Source organism: Sinocyclocheilus grahami, unplaced genomic scaffold (assembly GCF_001515645.1).
Source record: "Sinocyclocheilus grahami isolate Dianchi unplaced genomic scaffold, SAMN03320097.WGS_v1.1 scaffold285.1, whole genome shotgun sequence".
NCBI classification, from domain to species: domain Eukaryota; kingdom Metazoa; phylum Chordata; class Actinopteri; order Cypriniformes; family Cyprinidae; genus Sinocyclocheilus; species Sinocyclocheilus grahami.
The window spans coordinates 1,552,665-1,573,129 of NW_015505464.1; the positions used below are offsets into that span (position 1 = coordinate 1,552,665).

Consider the following 20,465-nt stretch of genomic DNA (forward strand, 5'->3'; position numbering starts at 1 on the left):
GTGTGTGTGTGTGTGTGTGTGTGTGTGTTTTAGTATACATCAGTACCTTAAGTTGTTGTGATGTTGTGACCTGCTGATTTTGTTGGTCATATAGCTGACTTATGCATTACTATCCTAGCCAGATGACAGCTGTGTGTGTGTGTGTGTGTTTGTGTGTGTGGGGTGGGGGGGGGCGGGGATTCACTTGTGTACTTACAGGGGTTGAGTAAAATTCAGAAATTGGGAATAGGCTTCCTTTCAAATCACAAATGTGAATTTAAATTGGACTGACCATGAACCCCAGGAATTTAAATTTCAATTGCAGGAAGATAAATGTACTGAAATGCAATTCAAAAGAAATTCAACAGTCACGCAACAAAAGAGTTTCATTAGTTCAGCACAGCAACAACTTGACCAATAATTGATCACTTTCAGCCTGCTTCATGTAGTTAAACTTAGGGCAATTCAAATTGAAGGTTAATTCCCTATTTTTATTATTATATTTTATTAATAATTATATATATATATATATATAACATTTTATTTTTGCAGTATAGCATAATTATCAACAGTATCTTGACCACCTGCTGTTGTGACCTGCTGATTTTGTTGGTCATATAGCTGACTTATGCATTACTATCCTAGCCAGATGACAGCTCTGTGTGTGTGTGTGGTTGTGTGTGTGTGTGGGGGGGGGGTTGAGTAAAATTCAGAAATTGGGAATAGGCTTCCTTTCAAATCACAAATGTGAATTTAAATTGGACTGACCATGAACCCCAGGAATTTCAATTTCAATTACAGGAAGATAAATTTACTGAAATGCAATTCAAAAGAAATTCAACAGTCACGCAACAAAAGAGTTTCATTAGTTCAGCACAGCAACAACTTGACCAATAATTGATCACTTTCAGCCTGCTTCATGTAGTTAAACTTAGGGCATGATCAATGACTTATTTGATTAGTGACCTAGAGTGGAAATAATGCAGAATCCTATTATAAATTGCTTATCCATGTTACATCAAAATGTCACATCCTTAAACTGCTTGTTTTCAGGTTTTAATTAGATTTTGACTCCCAGATTTTCTGTGCTGCATAAATGCACTTAGTCAGGAGTCACAACACAAATGTCACATGCTTGAAAGCTGATGCTCTTCCACAGCTGAAAATCTCTGAAGATACACCGATTGTCATGACAACGATGAGACGCAGAGGGAGAAGAAGGGCACTGAAGTGCCAGCGGGAAGACAAATATCATTTTAAGATTTCAGAGTTTTAAATCAGACATTTAGTCATAATTATATACTTCTGCCTAGAAAATAATAATTGTAAAATCATGAATTGTATTCACACACTGATAGGCCAATATCTAGACCAGATAATGACCATGGATAGCTTGAAATCTTGAAAAGCAACTGTGACTGGGCTTAAGTCAACATGGTTTGCCATTTTCAACAAATGTTTCCTCAGAAAGAACCCCATCAATTTCTACTCTCTGAACTCTCCCAGTTAAATAAGAATTCAACCAGGCTATCACTTTACTTGAAAAACCCATGACACTTAACTTATCTAAAAGTATCGAATGATTTACAGTGTCAAACGCTTTCTGGAGGTCTAAAAGTACCATACCACACATTTTACCTTCATCAATCTGCCTTCTTATAAACTCTGTTAAATAAAGTAAAGAAGTATCAGTCGAATAAGATTTCCTAAAACCTGACTGAAAACCATAAATTAAACTATTCTTACTTAAATACTCATACATCTGTTTATACAATTTTTTCTAAACTTTTTGAGGCCACATTAAGAATGGAGATTGGACGATAGTTTCCAGGATCGTATCTGTTACCTTTTTTGAATAACGGAATAATTTTAGCTAACTTCATATCAGATGGAAATATACAATTTTCCAAGGAAAGATTAACAATAAATGTAATAGTTGGAGCTATAATATCCGCAGCATCTCTTAAGAATCTAGCTGGAATATCGTCCAGCCCAGTTGACTTGGACACCTGAAGCTCTTCTAGCATTTTAGTAATTTGATTTACATTAACTTTAGCAAAAGAAAAACTATTTGGCAACACCCCTTGTTTTAAATAAAATCTCTTAACAAAATCAATCCCATAATTTCCTTTAGACAGAGGAAGCTTATCAACTAGACTATTAGCAATTAATGAAAAGAATGAATTAAATTTATTAGCGACTTTATTTTTATCAAATTCTATCTTGCCATCGATATCTAGACCTACCTTAGATACATAAAATTTCGATTTACCAATTGAATGGAACCTATTTAACACCTTCCACAGAGATTTAGGATCTTCTTTGTTTTCTTGAATTTGTTCCTTAATAAAATTACGTTTTGCCTCCTTTATATTTTTCTGTCCTACGTTTCTAAGTGCTTTAAATTTTAAATAGTCTTCCTGGATCTTAGTTCTTCTATAAATCGAGAGAGCCTTATTCCTATTTTTTAATATTTCCAATATTTTCTGATCCATCCAAGGACTAGCTCTTTGCTTAACTCTCACCTGTCTAAGGGGGGAAATTTTGTCCACTACTTTAAGAAATAAAACTTTAAAATTTTTCCAAGCATCGTCAACTATTGAGATATTTTGAATATCATTCCAATTAACTCTTTTAAGATAGTCTTTAAAAACTTCAATATTATATTTTTTTAATGATCTAATTCGTACTGTTTTATGATTGCTAAATCTTATTTTACTACGTTTTCTTGTACAAAAAATGATATTATAATCACTGATACCGTATTCAATTACTCCTTTCTGGGAAATATATTTTTCATCAGATACCAAAATAAGATCGATGGTACTTTCCCCACCTTCCCAAACTCTAGTAGATTTGTTTATTATTTGGGTTAAATGGAATAATTGGCATAATGACTGTAAAGCTTTAAAATGATCCCCTTTTCTATTATCTATATTTGTATTAAAATCCCCCATAATAATACATTCTTTTGCCAAATCGTCATTATTGTTGCTCAAAACAAACTCCAGTCCATCATAAAAATTGTTTTGATTGGGTGGACGATAACAAAGTCCAAACAGTATAGGCTTAGTCGCAGGCAACAATAAATCCAAGAACAGCAACTCTTGCTCAACATTAATGTCTAACACATTAAAATTAATATCCGATCTAATAAAAATGCAAACACCTCCTCCTTGTCTATTGCGATCCTTCCTAATAACATTATAATTATCTATTTTTATTTCATTATTAGTTACAGATGAGTCTAACCATGTTTCTGTTAAGCAAAAAATACCCACTTTACAATTCTTAAGCACCTTATTTCGTCGATCTTAGGTAACAAACTCCTTATATTTAAGTGCACAAAATGTAAACCTTTTGTGTTAAAATAGTCCCCAAGCAAATCAGCAGAACCTCTTGATACTGGAAGTCTCTTCATCAACTAAGGTCTCATCTTGCTCGGCTCCTTTCTGGTCCACGACCACGACACGTCCTCCCCGGCAAACTGTCCTCTCCAAACTAGACCTCGCAGCCGCCTCATCGCTCATCACGACCACACCATTAACCATGAAAAGGTGGGATATATTATTAGCCATGCTGTTAATATTTGTAGCCCTGTCACTGCAATTGCGATCCTTCCTAATAACATTATAATTATCTATTTTTATTTCATTATTAGTTACAGATGAGTCTAACCATGTTTCTGTTAAGCAAAAAATACCCACTTTACAATTCTTAAGTAAGCACCTTATTTCGTCGATCTTAGGTAACAAACTCCTTATATTTAAGTGCACAAAATGTAAACCTTTTGTGTTAAAATAGTCCCCAAGCAAATCGGCAGAACCTCTTGATACTGGAAGAGTCTCTTCATCAACTAAGGTCTCATCTTGCTCGGCTCCTTTCTGGTCCACGACCACGACACGTCCTCCCCGGCAAACTGTCCTCTCCAAACTGGACCTCGCAGCCGCCTCGTCGCCCATCACGACCACACCATTATCCATGAAAAGGTGGGATATATTATTAGCCATGCTGTTAATATTTGTAGCCCCGTCACTGCATGACACTCGTACCTGTACAACAGCGGAATTCCGTTCAGCCAAGTATGATCTGGATTCCAAAAGCTCGCCCTTTGTTAAAACCGGGACAAACTTCCCAATTAGGACCTGGGCAAGGGTGAATGTCGCCTGACAATAACAGGCATAGGATAATAATGAATTTTCGGGCGTTGGAGTGGTGTTTTGAGATCGAGGGCCTGGACGAGTGTAAATGTAATAGGGAAAAAATAATATTTCACCCGTAACCAATAGATATCACGTCGCATCTTTCTTCCGAAAAAACATTAAAGCATTGCTCATCATCAGAGAAAGTTTCGCTTGATGGGCACAAATTACAAACAATAATAAACACCAAAACCGAAAACACAATGCCGTGTCCACCTGGTGCCATGTTACCGGAAGTGTAGCTCTAAAAAAAAGTGTAAAAAGAGTAAACTGAATGAGAAAAAATGTAGGGTGGAACCTGATTTTATTAATAGAATGTTGATTGGATGGGGAAAAGGCGGTGTTACATACTTGAATAAAGCCTTAGAGTTTGTTAAAACTGTACTTTAAAACTATTTGGCTATTACATTCTTCAACAGGTCACTTGGCTAAAGTAATGCAGGTTATTAGTCTCTTATGTTCACCAAGGCTACATCTATTTGATCAAAACAACAATAACAGTAATATTGTGAAATGTTATTACAATAGGAGTAATTATGACTTAACAGCGTAAAAAATTATTGACTTTATATTTTACATATATTTTGGAATAAAATAATTTTCCAAAATTTGTTCTCTTCATCTGACCTTTGACCTTTTTTTTAGGGATCCATCATTTATAACTGACTTTGTCCCATTAGGGTCAATTCTTTTTGGCAAATTGTCTGAAACTTCACACACAACCAAAATGCTTTTTCACTATCTGAAAAGAAGTGAAAATGTCTTATTGTTTCAAAAAAAACATTAAAAAATCTTTATGAACATTACATTTTTTTCTTGTGCTGCTATATCTGATTGGAACTCGTGCGTGAAAATGTCTAAAACTTGACACAAATTCGGATGCAATTTCACTGCCTGAAAACCATGTCTTAGTGTTTCAAAAGCATTAAAACAACTTCAACATAGTGTTTCATTTTGGTATTTCAAATCAATTACCGTAGCACAAGTGAAAGTCAACAAGACTCTTCTTTTTCAGTGTACCCCACACATAAGTAGATGTTGACTTGTGCAGTCATCATTGGAGCATCGCTGTCTGTCAGTATAGTAATGCCAATAGACATAGGCATCTTTCCTGACCTCTGGTTGTTGTATGGATCACATCTTTCAAACTGGCATACAATAATGTACCCAAATGTCTGACTTCCACAACAACTTATTCTTCATCACTGCCCTCACCATCATTGCTTCTATCCTCCTTGGTCCTCAACAACTTGTTTTATTACTACAACCTGATTTTCTGATGCACTCATATCACTATAATCAATACTTTCTGAAATAAGTACAGATTTTTCTCTCCATCTTCCAAAAATCTAACAAAAATGAACCTAAAACACATGCATAAAGGCTATTATACTGCCCACCAATGCTGGTCAATAGTGCCAGCTACACAAAATATGCATCAGACGCTCATATTTGTTTGTCTCTTTTTTTGTTGGTTGAACATTAATATTGTATTTTAAATGCAATTGTCTTAGCGTCATTTAAAATAACTGTGGCTTAAAATAACTGTTTTCTATTTTAATGCATTGTCATATGTTCTTGTGATTGCACAGCATTTCAGCAGCCATTACTCCAGTCTTCAGTGTCACAGGATCCTTCAGGAATCATTTTAATACACTGATCTGCTGCTTAAGAAGCATTTCTGATTGTTATCAATGTTGAAATAGCTCTGTTGCTTAATATATTTTAGATATATTTTTTTCAGGATTACAAAGTTCAAATGAACAGCATTTATTTGAAATGGAAATGTTCGCAACTAAATCTCTTTAGTCACTATTGATCAATTTAATATATCCTTGTTGGATAAAAGTGAATTGAAATGAAAATCATGAAGACAAACATTTACTGTAGAACATCATGCTCTAATGAATCATTCGCAAAAAAAGGTGAAGAATGTGCGTTGGGTCAGTAAATGGGTTCATTTTGATTTCATGTTGACTTAAAGTAACTCTGTGGTCAGGACAGATGAATTCAAACTCCCGTGAGACAATCACTACTTCATAAGTCTTAAACTCAAGGAAAGAGTCCCTCATAAACTGTAAGCAGAGTTGTACACGGCACAGTGGTTTCTCATCATCCCGGCTTCAGCCAAACCATCTGAGAAGAATTGAACTTTTTGACGGAGGGTCTCCTCGGAAAGATTAATCCTAATCAAGCTGGCATGTGAGAATGAGCGTGTGCGTACGTCTCTGGCCTAGTTCTGTGGAAGCAGTCATGTGACGGCATCAGATGATAGCTCAGGTCAGCGGTTGCAAATTGCAGACTCCTCTCTCTCGTTTGTCTGTACTTCACATGTGTTAGCACTCTCATCCCAGCGTGTCTGAAACGTAAACACACCCGCGGTGTGGAGCAGCTCTGCTGTTAAGTGAGTGATGCATCAGCTCTGCAGAAGTATGCATGACTCGCATTTGGATCGCATTATTTCACTTGTTGAAGTGGAACAGCTCACGTCTAGCCCTCATAATAGGGCCCAGCTGCGGCTGTACGGGCCAATGAGATGAGTGAAAGAAGGTGAGGGATTTTTGTGAAGAGCATGGCTGTGTGATCAGACCGTTGACTCTAATGAAGTCGTCCAGATGTATTGTTGAATGGTAGCTCATTTCCTCTCTCATCCTTCATGCGGTTTGACCTGTAACAGTGTGTGTTTGTGTTTGTACATGTGTGTAGGGTGCTGTGATAACGCCAGCCATGGACCACACCATCTCCATGCAGCCCGCTAACATGATGGGACCCCTCACCCAGCAGATGAACCACCTGTCCTTGGGTACCTCTGGCACTGTGAGTGTGTCCGCTGCCTTCATTGCACGGCCTGTTCACCTTCTGCCGGTCTGAATCACAGAGGAGCTGAAGAAGAAAGTTAAATGCTAATTAAAATTTGCAAACTGTTATGGAAAAAAGAACAAGGAAGTTTAGCTCTACTCAGGGGTGTAAAAAAACTGGGAAATAAAATATGGATACTGGGTCAGTATTGTACTCAATTAAAAGTACTGTATCTAGCCAAAAACATACCTGAGTGAAAGTAAATAAAGTTTTACATTGATTTGTACTTTGTACTTAGGTATTTAAAAGTAAAAGGTCATTTAAAATGGTGAAACTTTATTCTTTGAACTTAAGTAAGAGAACTAAATATCCTGAAACCTTTTACCTGATACTGGCCAATCTGATTTTATAGCTGTTAGACGTTTGAATAAAGTTGTTTGTAGTTGTGTTGCTATTGTTAATTAAAACTAAAACTAAAATATTAGATGGATTATGAAAAATAGAACTATTGACTTTGCAACCAACTGAAACGAGTTCAAGTTGAAGTACTAAAATGACTAAAACTGAAATAGCAATAAATTACAGCTGAATGGAAGTTGCAAATAGAACTAAAATTTAAATTAAAACTAAATTCAAAATATTTACTGTATAGTATAGTATTATAAAGTATAATAGTATATAAATACTAAAATGCCACTAGTTTGTAAACTGATTACTGAACCTGTTTGCACTCAAGCTTTTATTCAACATTGGTTTTTAATTAAAAAAAAACATTATTTTAGGTTAAGTCACTATTGTATTTTCATGGCAAGTTATAGAATTTTTTACCTCTTACATTGACATTGATTTCATTGAGTGAAGATACAACTCAGCAAGAAAGAAAATATATAAATGTTTAAGAAGAGGATAGATTTACATAATTATGAACAGTGAAATATGTACTTTATATTTTTTAAGGTCCAAATGAACTTGTAAATCATTGTAAATGTAATGAGTACAATCATTCATTTCTAGTAGTGCCTAAATTGAAGGAAAATGCAAAAGGATTCAACTAATAGAAGCAGTGAAAATCTCAACATGATTCTTCTTCCTGTATGGAGCCCCTAAAGAGCATTTAAATGTGCAAACCGGACATACAGTTTATGTTTTGCTTTAAATGGCCAAAAATAACCAATTCCAGATTTATAAAGAAGAAATAAATACTTTTATTCAGAAAGGATACATTAAAATTATCAAAAGTGGTAGTTCATTTCAAATAAATGCTGTAAAATGTATCACAGTTTATACAGAAATATTAAGCAGCACAACTGTTTTCAATGTTGATAATAATAAATGTTTCTTGAGCACCAAATAAATGATTTCTGAAGGATCATGTAATACTGAAGACTGGAGTATTGGCTTCTGAAAATTCAGCTTTGCCAGCACATGAATATATTATATTTTAAAATATATTAAAATAGAAACACAGTCATTTTAAATTATAATAATATTTCACAATGTAAATATTTTACTGTATTTTTGATCAAATAGATGCTGATGAGGCTTTGTTTAAAAAATTAAAGAAATCTTACCAACCCCAAACTTTTGGACATAGCATAAATAAAAGGTTACATTATGGTCCTGAATTTAATTTTATACAGCCAAAATGAAACATTTTAGAAATGTTGTGAAATAACAAACCACAAAACATCCATATAATGTGTTTTTTTGTACTAAAACAATACTGAACCCTATGTAAAACATTTTATTTAGATTTGAAAATAACATAATCTGTACATTTGAATAAGATGTTTCAAAAAATTAAGTCACCTGACACCTGAACACAACCAGGCCACATTGTAGCACAGTCGTGAGGTTCCTAATATGTTTCAGTGCTTGCAACTTCATAACAGTATTCTGCAACATTGTAAAAAAAAAAGTGCATAATTTGTATTAAGAATGTAGGTTTAGAATATTATCACAACCTTTTTATAACTTAAAAATATCGCTGTGCTAACTGGAGGCAAGTTGAATTCATTATATTTAGCTCAATAAATGCCATTGTTAATGGGCCATCAGGAATAAACAGTGTTGGGGGTAATATATTACAAGTAACGCAAGTTACGTAATCAGATTACTTTTTTCAAGTAACTAGTAATGCATTACTTTTTAATTTACAAGAGAATATCTCAGTTACTTTTTCAAATAAGTAACGCAAGTTACTTTTTTTTTTTTATTGATTGACAGCTCTCCTGTCCCCATGTTGAGAGAAATCAGATGTTACTGTAGTTCTAAAATAAATATGAATATGCATTAATTCATCTCACTCACAAAAAAAACACACACAGATTCAGTATTCCTCAAAATGAATAAAAATAATGCAACTCAGAATATGACGCAAACCTGCAATAATTAAATGTTAAACAACACAAATATCCTTTATGTATTTATTCCCATTCTATTAACCTATGTCTTTGCTTCTGACCTTCGATGATCCAGTTCAGCCGTACTAATAAGCAAAAGTTACTCTAGACGAACATTTGTGTGTCTTTTTTTTTTCAGTGTGTTGAAATTTCTTCTTTTGCATTCTACTGTACGGATGTAAATTTACTTTGCCTTCAGCCTGAGGCTTATTCATTTCACTTTTGGTGTGAAAAGGTTTTTATATTTGCCAAAAATAGAACTTTTTTATTTTAAAAACAAACAAGCAAGCCCTATCCAGATTTTAAAAGAAGCGCAAAAGTAATGTAACGCATTACTTTCCATAAAAAAGTAACAAAGTAACGTAATTAGTTACTTTTTTTATGGAGTAATGCAATATTGTAATGCATTACTTTTAAAAGTAACTTTCCCCAACACTGGGAATAAGTGATAATGCATTATTCATATAGTATGCTTTTCAAACTCTCTGACTTTCTCATTGGTTCAGATAACCAGAGGAGGAGGGGGGAGTTGAGGTGACTGCGTTGCCTTGAGACTGGGGGACTGCAACGAGGGAACATTGAAGACAGAGTGCAAGAGATAGGAAAACACGTTTGTGTCTACTTTTGCACAAGCATCTAAAAAAAACAACTACAACAAACAAACAATTTATTTAACACCTGGCCCACACCAGAGGACCTTTGGAGAACTCACAACCAGACCGGAAATGAGAGAAATGCAGTCTGGGAGATCGAGCCTACTGTTAATCGGCTACCCGAAAAACTTTACCTTCATGAAGTGGAACGAATTCAAACAAGTACAAGTTTTCCTATTCTTTTTTTGAATGTGCAGGTAGGTTTTCAGAAACAGTGGGTTTTTCTATTAGACGAGGAAGCACGTTCTTGTAAAACAATGAGAGAAGGAGCAAAAGAAGTCTTCCTCGGATTCTAAGCTACTATTACTTTTCTTTTTTTTATGAGTTAGATTTTAGTTTTCTAGAGAATATCAATGTTTTTTCATCTTTGTTGCCTTAATTTCAAGAAACATCTAAGACTTTTTCCTGTTTGAACTGAACAGACTGACGAATGCAGTGAAAATGACCTGACAAAGAAAGGAAGTTACCTGTATAAAGCATAGAAAGAAAGAGAGAGAGAGAGGTCTCCTGGAGACGTTTTAAATTATCAGTGGTGACTTTGTGTTTAAAAGAGAGGACAGACAAAATATTGTGGTCATGATGATGATGATAATGATTAAAGAGAGTTGCATTTTTTAGAAACAGAGGAAAAAATGTTAATCCACTGCATCATGGGAAATGCAGTTTATTGTGTAGTGCAGATCATTTTTAATGGCATTATTGTTTTTATCTGCAATATTTTTTATGAGCTTTAAGGTGTTTTTAGCCTGCTTTGCTTGTTTCATTGCGTAAAGAAAAAGAAAACTAAAACAGTCAAAAAAAAGGCAGTGCAAATCTAAATAGATAAGAGCTTATGGATAAAATCAAAAACGAAAAAAAAGCAAATGTGTGCAAAAAGCAATAGTAATAGGAAATTGTTGACAATTTCTTTAGTCTTTCTTAGCTGTGGATCAAATGCAGCCCATGGATGGCATATTTTATACCAAAGATGAAGAAACCCCCCTCAAGACAGTGGAGTAGATCGATTTTTTTCGTTTCTTTTTTTCTATTTGAGATTTTTTGGCGTAATCATTTGGTTTCAGAAGTATCCGTTTGACCTTGACGGCCAAATTGGTAGTTTAGGGTTTAAACTTCCTTCCACTGTTGCAGAATCTATGTCAATCGTTCAGTTGAGAGGCAGAAAACCACCATCACTGATTCTCATGAGTGTGATCTCCCCAACAGAGGGCGTCAGAGAGCGGCTGAACCATCAATCATCTCCCGTCTGCCCAGCTGAATGAACTATACCTCTATCGCTGCACCTTCTCAGTCGCCGACCGGCGGTCGGTCGCTATTAAACACGTCGCACGTCCGTTCAGTTCCAGGCCGTTTTCATCATTTCAGCTCAAAAGGAAGGAATCAAACTGTGTACAGATCACTACCTCATCGAAAGCAATTTTACCATGAGGAACCACAGGAGAATGTGTTGCAGGTCATGAAACACAAGCTTTGCTTCAGGGGCGCTGAGAAACGTTCGCAATTAGCAGCATTAGCATAACATGTTGTTCTGAGCACTCCCGTCTGTATTTGCAGTCACGTCAATCGAAATGCCTCGTATTATATGCAAGGTTTGCTTAATTAACCGGATGCCATAGGAAATCTCTCGTGAAAATGACAGTCTTTACTTGAAAACAAAGGCTCTGTCCCAAAGCCCATGCGACCGAGGCCACATTTTGGTGGCGTAATTCCAGGTAGTAATCCTAAAATCTCAAACGCGACACATTAAAGGGATACTCCACCCCAAAATGAAAATGTTGTCATTAATCACTTTCCAAACCCGTAAAAGCTTCGTTCGTCTTCCGAACACAATTTAAGATATTTTGGATGAAAACCGGGAGGCTTGTGACTGTCCCATTGACTGCCTAGTAAATTACACTGTCAAGGTCCAGAAAAGTATGAAAGACATCGTCAGAATAGTCCATCTGCCATCAGTGGTTCAACCGTAACGTTATGAAGCGACGAGAATACTTTTTGTACGCGAAGAAAACAAAAATAACGACTTTATTCAACAATTGGTTTCCTCTGTGTCTCTCCGCATCACCGTAGCGCCATTTTGGAGAGTATCCACTGAACGCAAACTGCGTACGCTATTCTGTGTCACCCGCGACACAAGGATACATTTTCTACATGTATTTATTTACGCTTTGATTTGAACGAAAACAGTGCATCCGTGCAGCGCGGCTGACACAGAATAGCGTACGCTGCTTGCGTCCAGCGGATATATTCTCCAAAATGCCGCTACGGTGATGCGGAGAGACACAGAGGAGACGAATTGTTGAATAAAGTCGTTATTTTTGTTTTCTTCGCGTACAAAAAGTATTCTCGTCACTTCATAACGTTACGGTTGAACCACTGATGGCAGATGGACTATTCTGACGATGTCTTTCATTCTTTTCTGGACCTTGACAGTGTAATTTACTAGGCAGTCAATGGGACAGTCACAAGCCTCCCGGTTTTCATCCAAAATATCTTAAATTGTGTTCCGAAGACAAACGAAGCTTTTACGTGTTTGGAACGACTTGGGGGTAAGTTATTAATGACAACATTTTCATTTTGGGATGGAGTAACCCTTTAAGGTCTCATGGATGCAGGATGACCATCGCGAATATACATCAAATATACTCCATTTGGGACAGAGCCTAAGGTTCTCATCATCGTTGGATTCGGCGGTTGCTCAGGTGCCTTGACAGCTCGGAATTAGGGTTAGAAATATCGCGTGTGACATTTCGACCTTCCATATCTGAAATCTGCTTTCTTTTTATCAGGCTGCCCATTCCAGAGGGGGGAAACTAGCAAACAGAAGAGTAGAAAGGGGAAACGTAGTCCGTCCAAAAATAAAAATTCTGTCAAAATGAAGAACAATGTTAACCAAACATTTTCGATTTCCGCAGAAAAAAGTAAGTCATGTTTGGAACAACATGAGTAGCCTAAATGACAGAATTGTAATTTTTGGACAGACTATAATTTAACATAAAAACAAGGCTGCTGTCCTTTATTTACCATGAAGTAGATGTTGTTTTGATGTAATCTGATAGGAAAGCGCTATATTAACACGTCCGCAAAGAGTTTCAATACACATGGTGAATTATGAACTGTCTTTGCTGCCTTCATGGTCATATGGCTCATAAATACGCCTCCTAGTTTTACAGTCGGGTAATTAGAGTTGTCGAGGTGCACTGGGAATAAATTCATCTGCCATTAAAGGGCCAACGAGAGACTTTGAACATCATCATGAAAGCTTTGGTCTTTTTTCCCCTGTATTCCTACAACGTGACCTCTATACAACTACGTAATGATCTCAATTAGCCACTAGGGGACAGTATTAAAGCAAAGTTGGTGTATTTTATCCTCTGTGATGACCATTGCAGTGATATGACACTTTGGATTAAAGTGATGCCAAGTTTGTAATGACCAAGACAGCACTGCTTCAGTAAGGACAACAAGCTAGCTTTTCATTTTCAGCTGTTTAAACAAAAAAAAGTAAAAAGAAAAAAAGTCACTGTGTTTTGTGTCTGTTATCCACTGTCTTTTTGGAGAGTTCTTTTTATCATGTGCTCGCTGCTATCAAGCATTCAGTATTTAAGTGGTCAGGGCCTTGGGAATGGAGAGGAAATTCGGGCTGGTGCCTCATACGAGAGGTGTGTGTTGACGTCGTGAACGTTATACACTCTGCAGCCTTCATGCTTTTCATTAAAGAGTGAATAAATGTGTCCGATTAAGCTGAAGGTTTTTCTAACTGTAGGATGGAGTTCTCATCCCAACTGTAATTTAGTAAGCTAAACACCTTTCATCCACTCGAAGGTTTTCGCTGGCTAGAAACGCTGTGCTCCCATTCATTGGATGTGAGGTCCAAGCCATGCATTTTTATCTGTACATCTGATTGGCTGTCACGGTTGAGGTCATTGAATGACGAATGTTCGTTCGTTCATTGGACTGTCAGGAAACAGCGTACTACGTTCAACCAAATTCAACACAAACGGCAAAACCTCAATTAGACACTAACGTACTGGCAGATGAAATAGAGAAATATTTATGGAAATGTTTTTTGTACAGGTGTTGTTGAAATATGAAAGCGGAAGAGTTTTACAATGCTACGTTGATTTCTTGAGTTGCTTCACTTTCTTGCCTCCCATGTGCTCGAGCTGTGATCCTGAGAGTGTCTGTAGACCAGTGGATGTTAGGTTTAAACTTCTGTTTATTTTTCTTTTGATGAAGCTTTCAATAAAAAAAAATCTACAAAATCACGCCACTTTTTGATTCTGGTTGAGCTTTTCTTTTTGTGACTTTTATGCTGTTTGTTGAAAGAGCTAATCAATAGCAGTCGCTGCACATTAGGCTGCATGGGATAGGACATATTTTATATTGGAAAAAATTGCACACTCTTTAACAGGGCTCTAGATGCGACAATAAAATACATATTTATAAAAAAAAAAATTTGAAATCTATTTATATGTGGTCCAAGTGCTCCCCATTGATTGCTGCATGCAACAGTTAAACACAGCCAAGCCATGATGTCCGAATCACAAATACATTATTCTTTTGAACTAGTTCTTTTTAATGAGTCAGATTCACAAAACAGCCCTAAACTTGCTTGTGAGCTAAAGGTTTGAATCAGATCTCACTCACTGAATCATTTAGAGCCATTATTAAGTTTACAACTGACGCCTTCACTGAATCCAGAGTCATTTTCCGGTTATATCTGACTCAGGGTTACTACCGTTATCTGTAACTAAAACTACAAACATTAAACATATTTTCATTACTCAAAATAAAATAAAAATGAACTGAAATAAAATAAAATATACAAAACTTAATTTATTTCAGCTAGTTGCCAAGGCAACGTTTCTCATTTTCCTTTACTTTAAGTTACTAAAAACACTAATACTAAATATTAAACTAAATAAAACTGAACTAAAACACAACAAAAACTTTATTTGAAAAAACTATATATATATATATAAATATTTGTTCATTTATTTATAAATATTTAAAATATAAACATCTAATTCAAAACATTAAAAACCTACAATAGTAAATCAATGATACAAACAAACAAATAATACATAAATAAATGAATTCATGAAATAAAATGAATGAATGAATGAAAAATAACACTGGTCCAATTCCAGTTGAAGCTGTGATGTATAATTTTGGGTTCTAAAATTAGTATTTACTGACTGGTACTTCATATGACAACATGAAATTAAATTATACACATTCATGGAAGATTTTAGTTTGAAAGAATATAGAGATAATATTAAAAAATATTATTGGTTATTGTTTAGCATATGCAGTCTTGAAGGATGAATCGACTCTAAGGGAAACTTGGTTTGGGACTGTAAGCTTCTATCAACACAACATTTGAATATTCTAAACGTGCCAAAAATGCAATCAGGGTCACTATATAGAGCAACAAATAATATATACTAAATACAACTGGAAAACACAAATGAATGTAAATGTTTAACCATGGTTGTTTATTACTATTAATGAAAAAGACATGGGCCATATATACACAGATGTACACACCAGAATCCGAATATGTATGAGATACAGTGTAATTGAAAACAGTACAATGGTCATACAGTGTCTTGACAGAAAATATATGCTCTGCAGAGCTGAACAAGCAGACAGATCACAGACACTCCGATGGAAAGAATGAGAGGTCAGTGAACCCTGCCCTTCTCTATAGGGCCTGTAACTATTTGGGCCTGTCCTCTGCCCACTCCTTCAACACTGATCGATAGAGGGATTGTTCAGACACACAAGTGACTGTTTCAGTCTTGCGTTGACCTTTCGACCTGGCCTCCCCCACCCCGCCACCCTCGCCATCCTCGCAATCCCCCTCCACTGCATACAATACTCATTTTCATATCTGACATTTAGCTACAGTAGATTAAGGGCAAAGACTATCTGCATGTACACTCTGCTATTTATTCTTTTTTCTGAGCTGGATCGATTCCGTGCCTCTTCTGACACACGCCATGTTTTCTTGTTTAATTTGCAGTTAGATGCATTAAGCAGTTTGAGACACGATTCTGTTCTTTGCATGTAATGGTCAGCTGCTTCCAGTAAAATTATATTTTTTAATATTGAATTAATATATCATATCTTTTTTAGCTAAAATAACTAAATATATGATATTTGCCAAATTTTATTGGTTATTTTATATTTATTGGTGATAAATTATTATTTTGACTGACACACTAAAGATTTTTTTGTTTGATTTGTTTGTTTGTTGTTTGAAAGCATGTTGAATCAGACATTAATTTAAATATTATTCTTGTTTGATTTGATAAGATTTTTCTATTCTAATGCATATAATGTATTTTATGCAAAGTTATGAGACATACATGGTCACTAACTTATTTTTTATCAAATTTATTTCTAAAAGTTATACTTTACAAAGCTTTTTAGAGCAGTAAGTTACCTTTAAAGGGGTCATAGGATGCTACATGCACTTTACAAGTTGTTTGAACTGAAATGTGTGTTGGCAGTGTGTGTACACAACCACCCTATAATGATAAAAATCCACCCAGTGTTTCTTTTATTAATCTCGTTAAATCCTTTCCCCCTTTCTCAAATCAAGCCGTTCTCAGATGCCTGTGTATAACATACATGACATTACCCTGTAGCAGATCGATACAGGTGGAGCTGGGGAAGGTGGAGGGTTTCTGAAGCATGCTGCAACTGCTACAGCAAGTACTAGCCAAGTATTCGAATGTTGAGCAGCAAGCTCATTGGCTGCTGATGCGAAAAGAAACCAGCGAGCTGTGCCATGTGAATGATAACGTGATTATATCAGATTGATTTAGAGCCTGCGCCATCTAGAGTTTCATGACAGAACTTTGTATTTATGTTGAATGCCCATTAACCAGTTTGAAATTTTCTGATTTAATTATTAGGATTTTCACACAATATCTACATGATAATTTGCATACAACAATAGTAACATTAATACTAATACATTTTATTAATCTTAAAAAAGTTGCTAAAGCATGTTATGTATTTTTACTTGTAGTATTACGTTTGTTATTTATGAGATATAAATGGTAATACATTTATTTATTTCGAATTTATTTCTAAAAGCTGCACTTTTGAAAGCAAAAAGATATTTTTAAATAAAATATATTTAAATACCATTGTTGCGTGTTTTAAAGATCCTCCAAATAGTGCAATTTGTCATTTATCAAAATATTTGACAGATTAAATTAATATCAGTCCATCTGTCAGTGTAATCTTGACAAACAGACGAGGGAATTTCTGTCTTGTTCTGTCAGATTGGAGCTGTACTTAAGACTAGAAAACTGCTGCCTGACTGCAATACCAAGATGAACTTAAAGAGCACTTTTAACTCAGTGACCAACCTAGTTTCCCATTTCCTATGGAATGACTGCTCATGATTTGTGCCATTAACACACTTTCCATTGTCTCGTCTTTCTTTTCATCCCATCCATCCCTGTTCCACACGCCTCACCCATTCCTTCCTCACTGCCCCTGCATCTTTTTCCTCTCTTTTGTCTTGTTCTCTAATGTTTCATAAGTTGTTTCATGCTGTGCTGGCACTGCCTCCAAACACTCTGAGCTTGCATAATGTGAAGCTGGAACTGCTGCCAAAAGGTGTTTAGTCTGTTTGTCTTTCTCTATCTCCCCCTCCTCAAGACGTAATGGGGAAAATACTGCAAATATTAGCAGCTCCAGGGTCAAAGAGCACATTGACTGAAAACTCTAGTTTGAGGGATTTGCTCATACACTTTCAAAAATCAAAAGACTTTCACTGGCTTCTCGACTGAAATTATCAAGTGAAACAAGTTTTGCCATATTCATATTCCTGCTGCTCTTGTACATTTCCTGCTAAAACATGCTTTTCCTTTAAAACAGAACCAGATTTCAAAATCACTGGGATATGAAGCAATCCTGCATTCCACTGGAATTGAGTTACTGTGTTTTGTAGCAGCCGGTTATTGACGTATTATTTCTTGTAACATCTTTTGTCTCTGACAGAAGTGAGTTATGCCATGGCAACAGCTGTTGTTTCTGTGGCTGCACAGAATCTGCTACAAAGCAACATCTTTCACACATCCTGCTTGCCTTATACTTGTTTATCAAATATTATGGTTAATTAAAGGGATAGTTCACCTAGAAATTATCATTCTGTCATCATCACCCTCATGGTGTTCCAAACCCGTAATGGTGTGTGCACAACAAATGCGAAGCAAATATTCACATTGCGTTCAGTAGTGTGTTTAGGCATCACGCAACCCATGCAATTGCATGGGGCCCCACGGTCCAGATTTCTTCCGATGGGAATTTATCTATTTCTACCGGAACGCAAAATCCAATCCAAAAAATCCCCCCGTGCCACTTTCTGAGGGCCCCAAAACACTAAACATGCCCCTGATTGTGTTATCGCTCTCTAGATTACTCCCAGGATGTTTTTCGCGTGAAAAAGAAAACATTGCATAATGCTCTCCTCCATTTTCGGATACAACCAGACATGTTAAAATGGATGTGTCAATAAGTTTCCGCTCGAGTTGAAATTTTTCAACATGCACAGAAGATGTTATTAAAGGGGTATATTGCAAGTTTGTGGCAATCGCGTCGCCCAATTTGCGTCATTCGCATCTCCCGGCGCTATTTGCGTCTTTGCAATGACTTTGTATGTAATCTACTCGTGCAAACAATTAAATTCACTTTTGGTGTGCAAACACCATACTTTCGTTAATTTTCGGAGCACAAATATCTGTAGATTTCTGTACTACTTCAAAAATGCTTCAAAAAGTCAATAAAGAGATCTAACTAATCCAGATGAATTGAGCAGTTCAGTCAAATTTTCTGAAGAGACTCGATCACCTCTGATGAACAGATTTAATTTAGGCTTTTATTAATTAGTAATCAACGTGCACATCAGTTATGGCAAGTGGAAATTCAAGCATGCTTTTTTGACTTGTGAGAACTAATGAGATTCATTCTGGTATGTTACGCAGCGCATTTGAGCTTCCATAAGAACCAATGAGGTTTGTTCTCGTGCGTCAATCATGTACGAGTGAGCATATAAATATGTGAATAAAAGCCTAAATGAAATCTGTGCGTCATATAAGGTGATCGAGTCTCTTCAGAAAATTTGGACTAAACTGCTAGATTAATTTGGATTTATTAATATGAATATCTTCATTTAGTGTTCCCAAGATTAACGAAAGTCTAGGGGTTTGGAGGGTGAGGGATTTTTGGTGCTTGCTTACGCTCACATAACTATTACTGTTCATACATAAATTAACGGTTTATTCTAACCCTTAACCTGAGTATTAAACTTGTGTGTGTGAGACTCATCCTGCACCTGAATGATACCTTAAATAATGAGAGGGAAAAGTGTGAAGACTTTGGAGTAGACGAATATCGCTTTTGGACTCTTTTGACTTTGGTCAGTAAGTTAAGCCACCTAGAAACCACCCAACACGCCCTAGCAACTACATAGCAATATACTGCAAAACACCCACAGGGTTTGTACTGGCAAGCACCACTAGTTTGATAAATTTATAGTTTGCCTTTAGCTACCAATAAAAGTGTAGTGTTCTCGGTTTAAATTGAGCGTTTCTCAACACATTTCAGCATATTTGAGTCCATTACACAAATTATCAGACAAGCAGAGCAGAAAATATGAAAAAGACTCTGCAGACTTCATTCCGGTGAGAGTACACATCATTCTACTTCATATTCATCAGCACACTGCACCTGCAATTTAGTCTAAAAGCTATTTATGGTTGTACTTTGATTTTTCTTCATACTAAATGTGTTTGTGCCTCAGATGGGAGCCAGAAGGTGAGGATATTTAGGTTCTGAGGAGATGCTTCTGGAAGTCACGGATACTTCTGAAGGCCTGGATTGAGCAAACATCACGTCTGGAGTGTTATAGGATAACCTGAGCTTTATTCAGCTGGTTGAGCTGTTTCTACAGTTACCTGCAGGACAATAACCAAGTATGGTCAAGTTATATCATTTTTATTATTATATAATAATAATATATAACTTTTCTTTTGAACTTTCTATCCATCAAAGAATCCTGGTCATGGTCAATTGCTTTGGTAGCTCAAATCTTGGAACACAAACTGTATTTTGCACAGTGCAGTGTAAAAACTGATGATGCTGGAATTTGATTGGTTCTTTTAACTAAAGGGTGGGGTCAGTAAGTTTGTTATTGGTTTTGATTTTTGTTAGTTGTTAGCTCTGTTCAGTGTCTCTTTAAAAGAGCTATGGTGTTTCGTGCTGAGAGACGATATTCAAGGGTCTCTGTGTTTTTGTTAGTAATGGAGACAGATGGGATGGTGTCAAGTTTCATTTTATTATAACAATCTCTGCCTCTCTCTCCCTCTAATGCAAACTTACAATCACATACCTCTCAAAGACAACGGATG

The 20,465-nt window shown here is 35.9% G+C and overlaps 1 protein-coding gene across 2 annotated transcripts in view; it reads left to right on the forward strand.

Annotated features, from left to right (window-relative positions):
• Positions 1-7,209, forward strand: part of rbms3 (RNA binding motif, single stranded interacting protein) — a 155,816-nt gene extending 148,607 nt beyond the window's left edge. Inside the window, exon 10 of one of the 2 annotated variants that reach the window (XM_016292450.1) lies at positions 6,888-7,209. In XM_016292450.1, coding sequence (XP_016147936.1) covers positions 6,888-7,052 — 165 coding nt within the window. In that variant the 3' untranslated portion in view covers positions 7,053-7,209. The remainder of the gene's footprint in view (positions 1-6,887) is intronic. The other variant, XM_016292449.1, reaches the window with a different exon arrangement.
• The last annotated feature ends 13,256 nt before the right edge of the window (positions 7,210-20,465 follow it).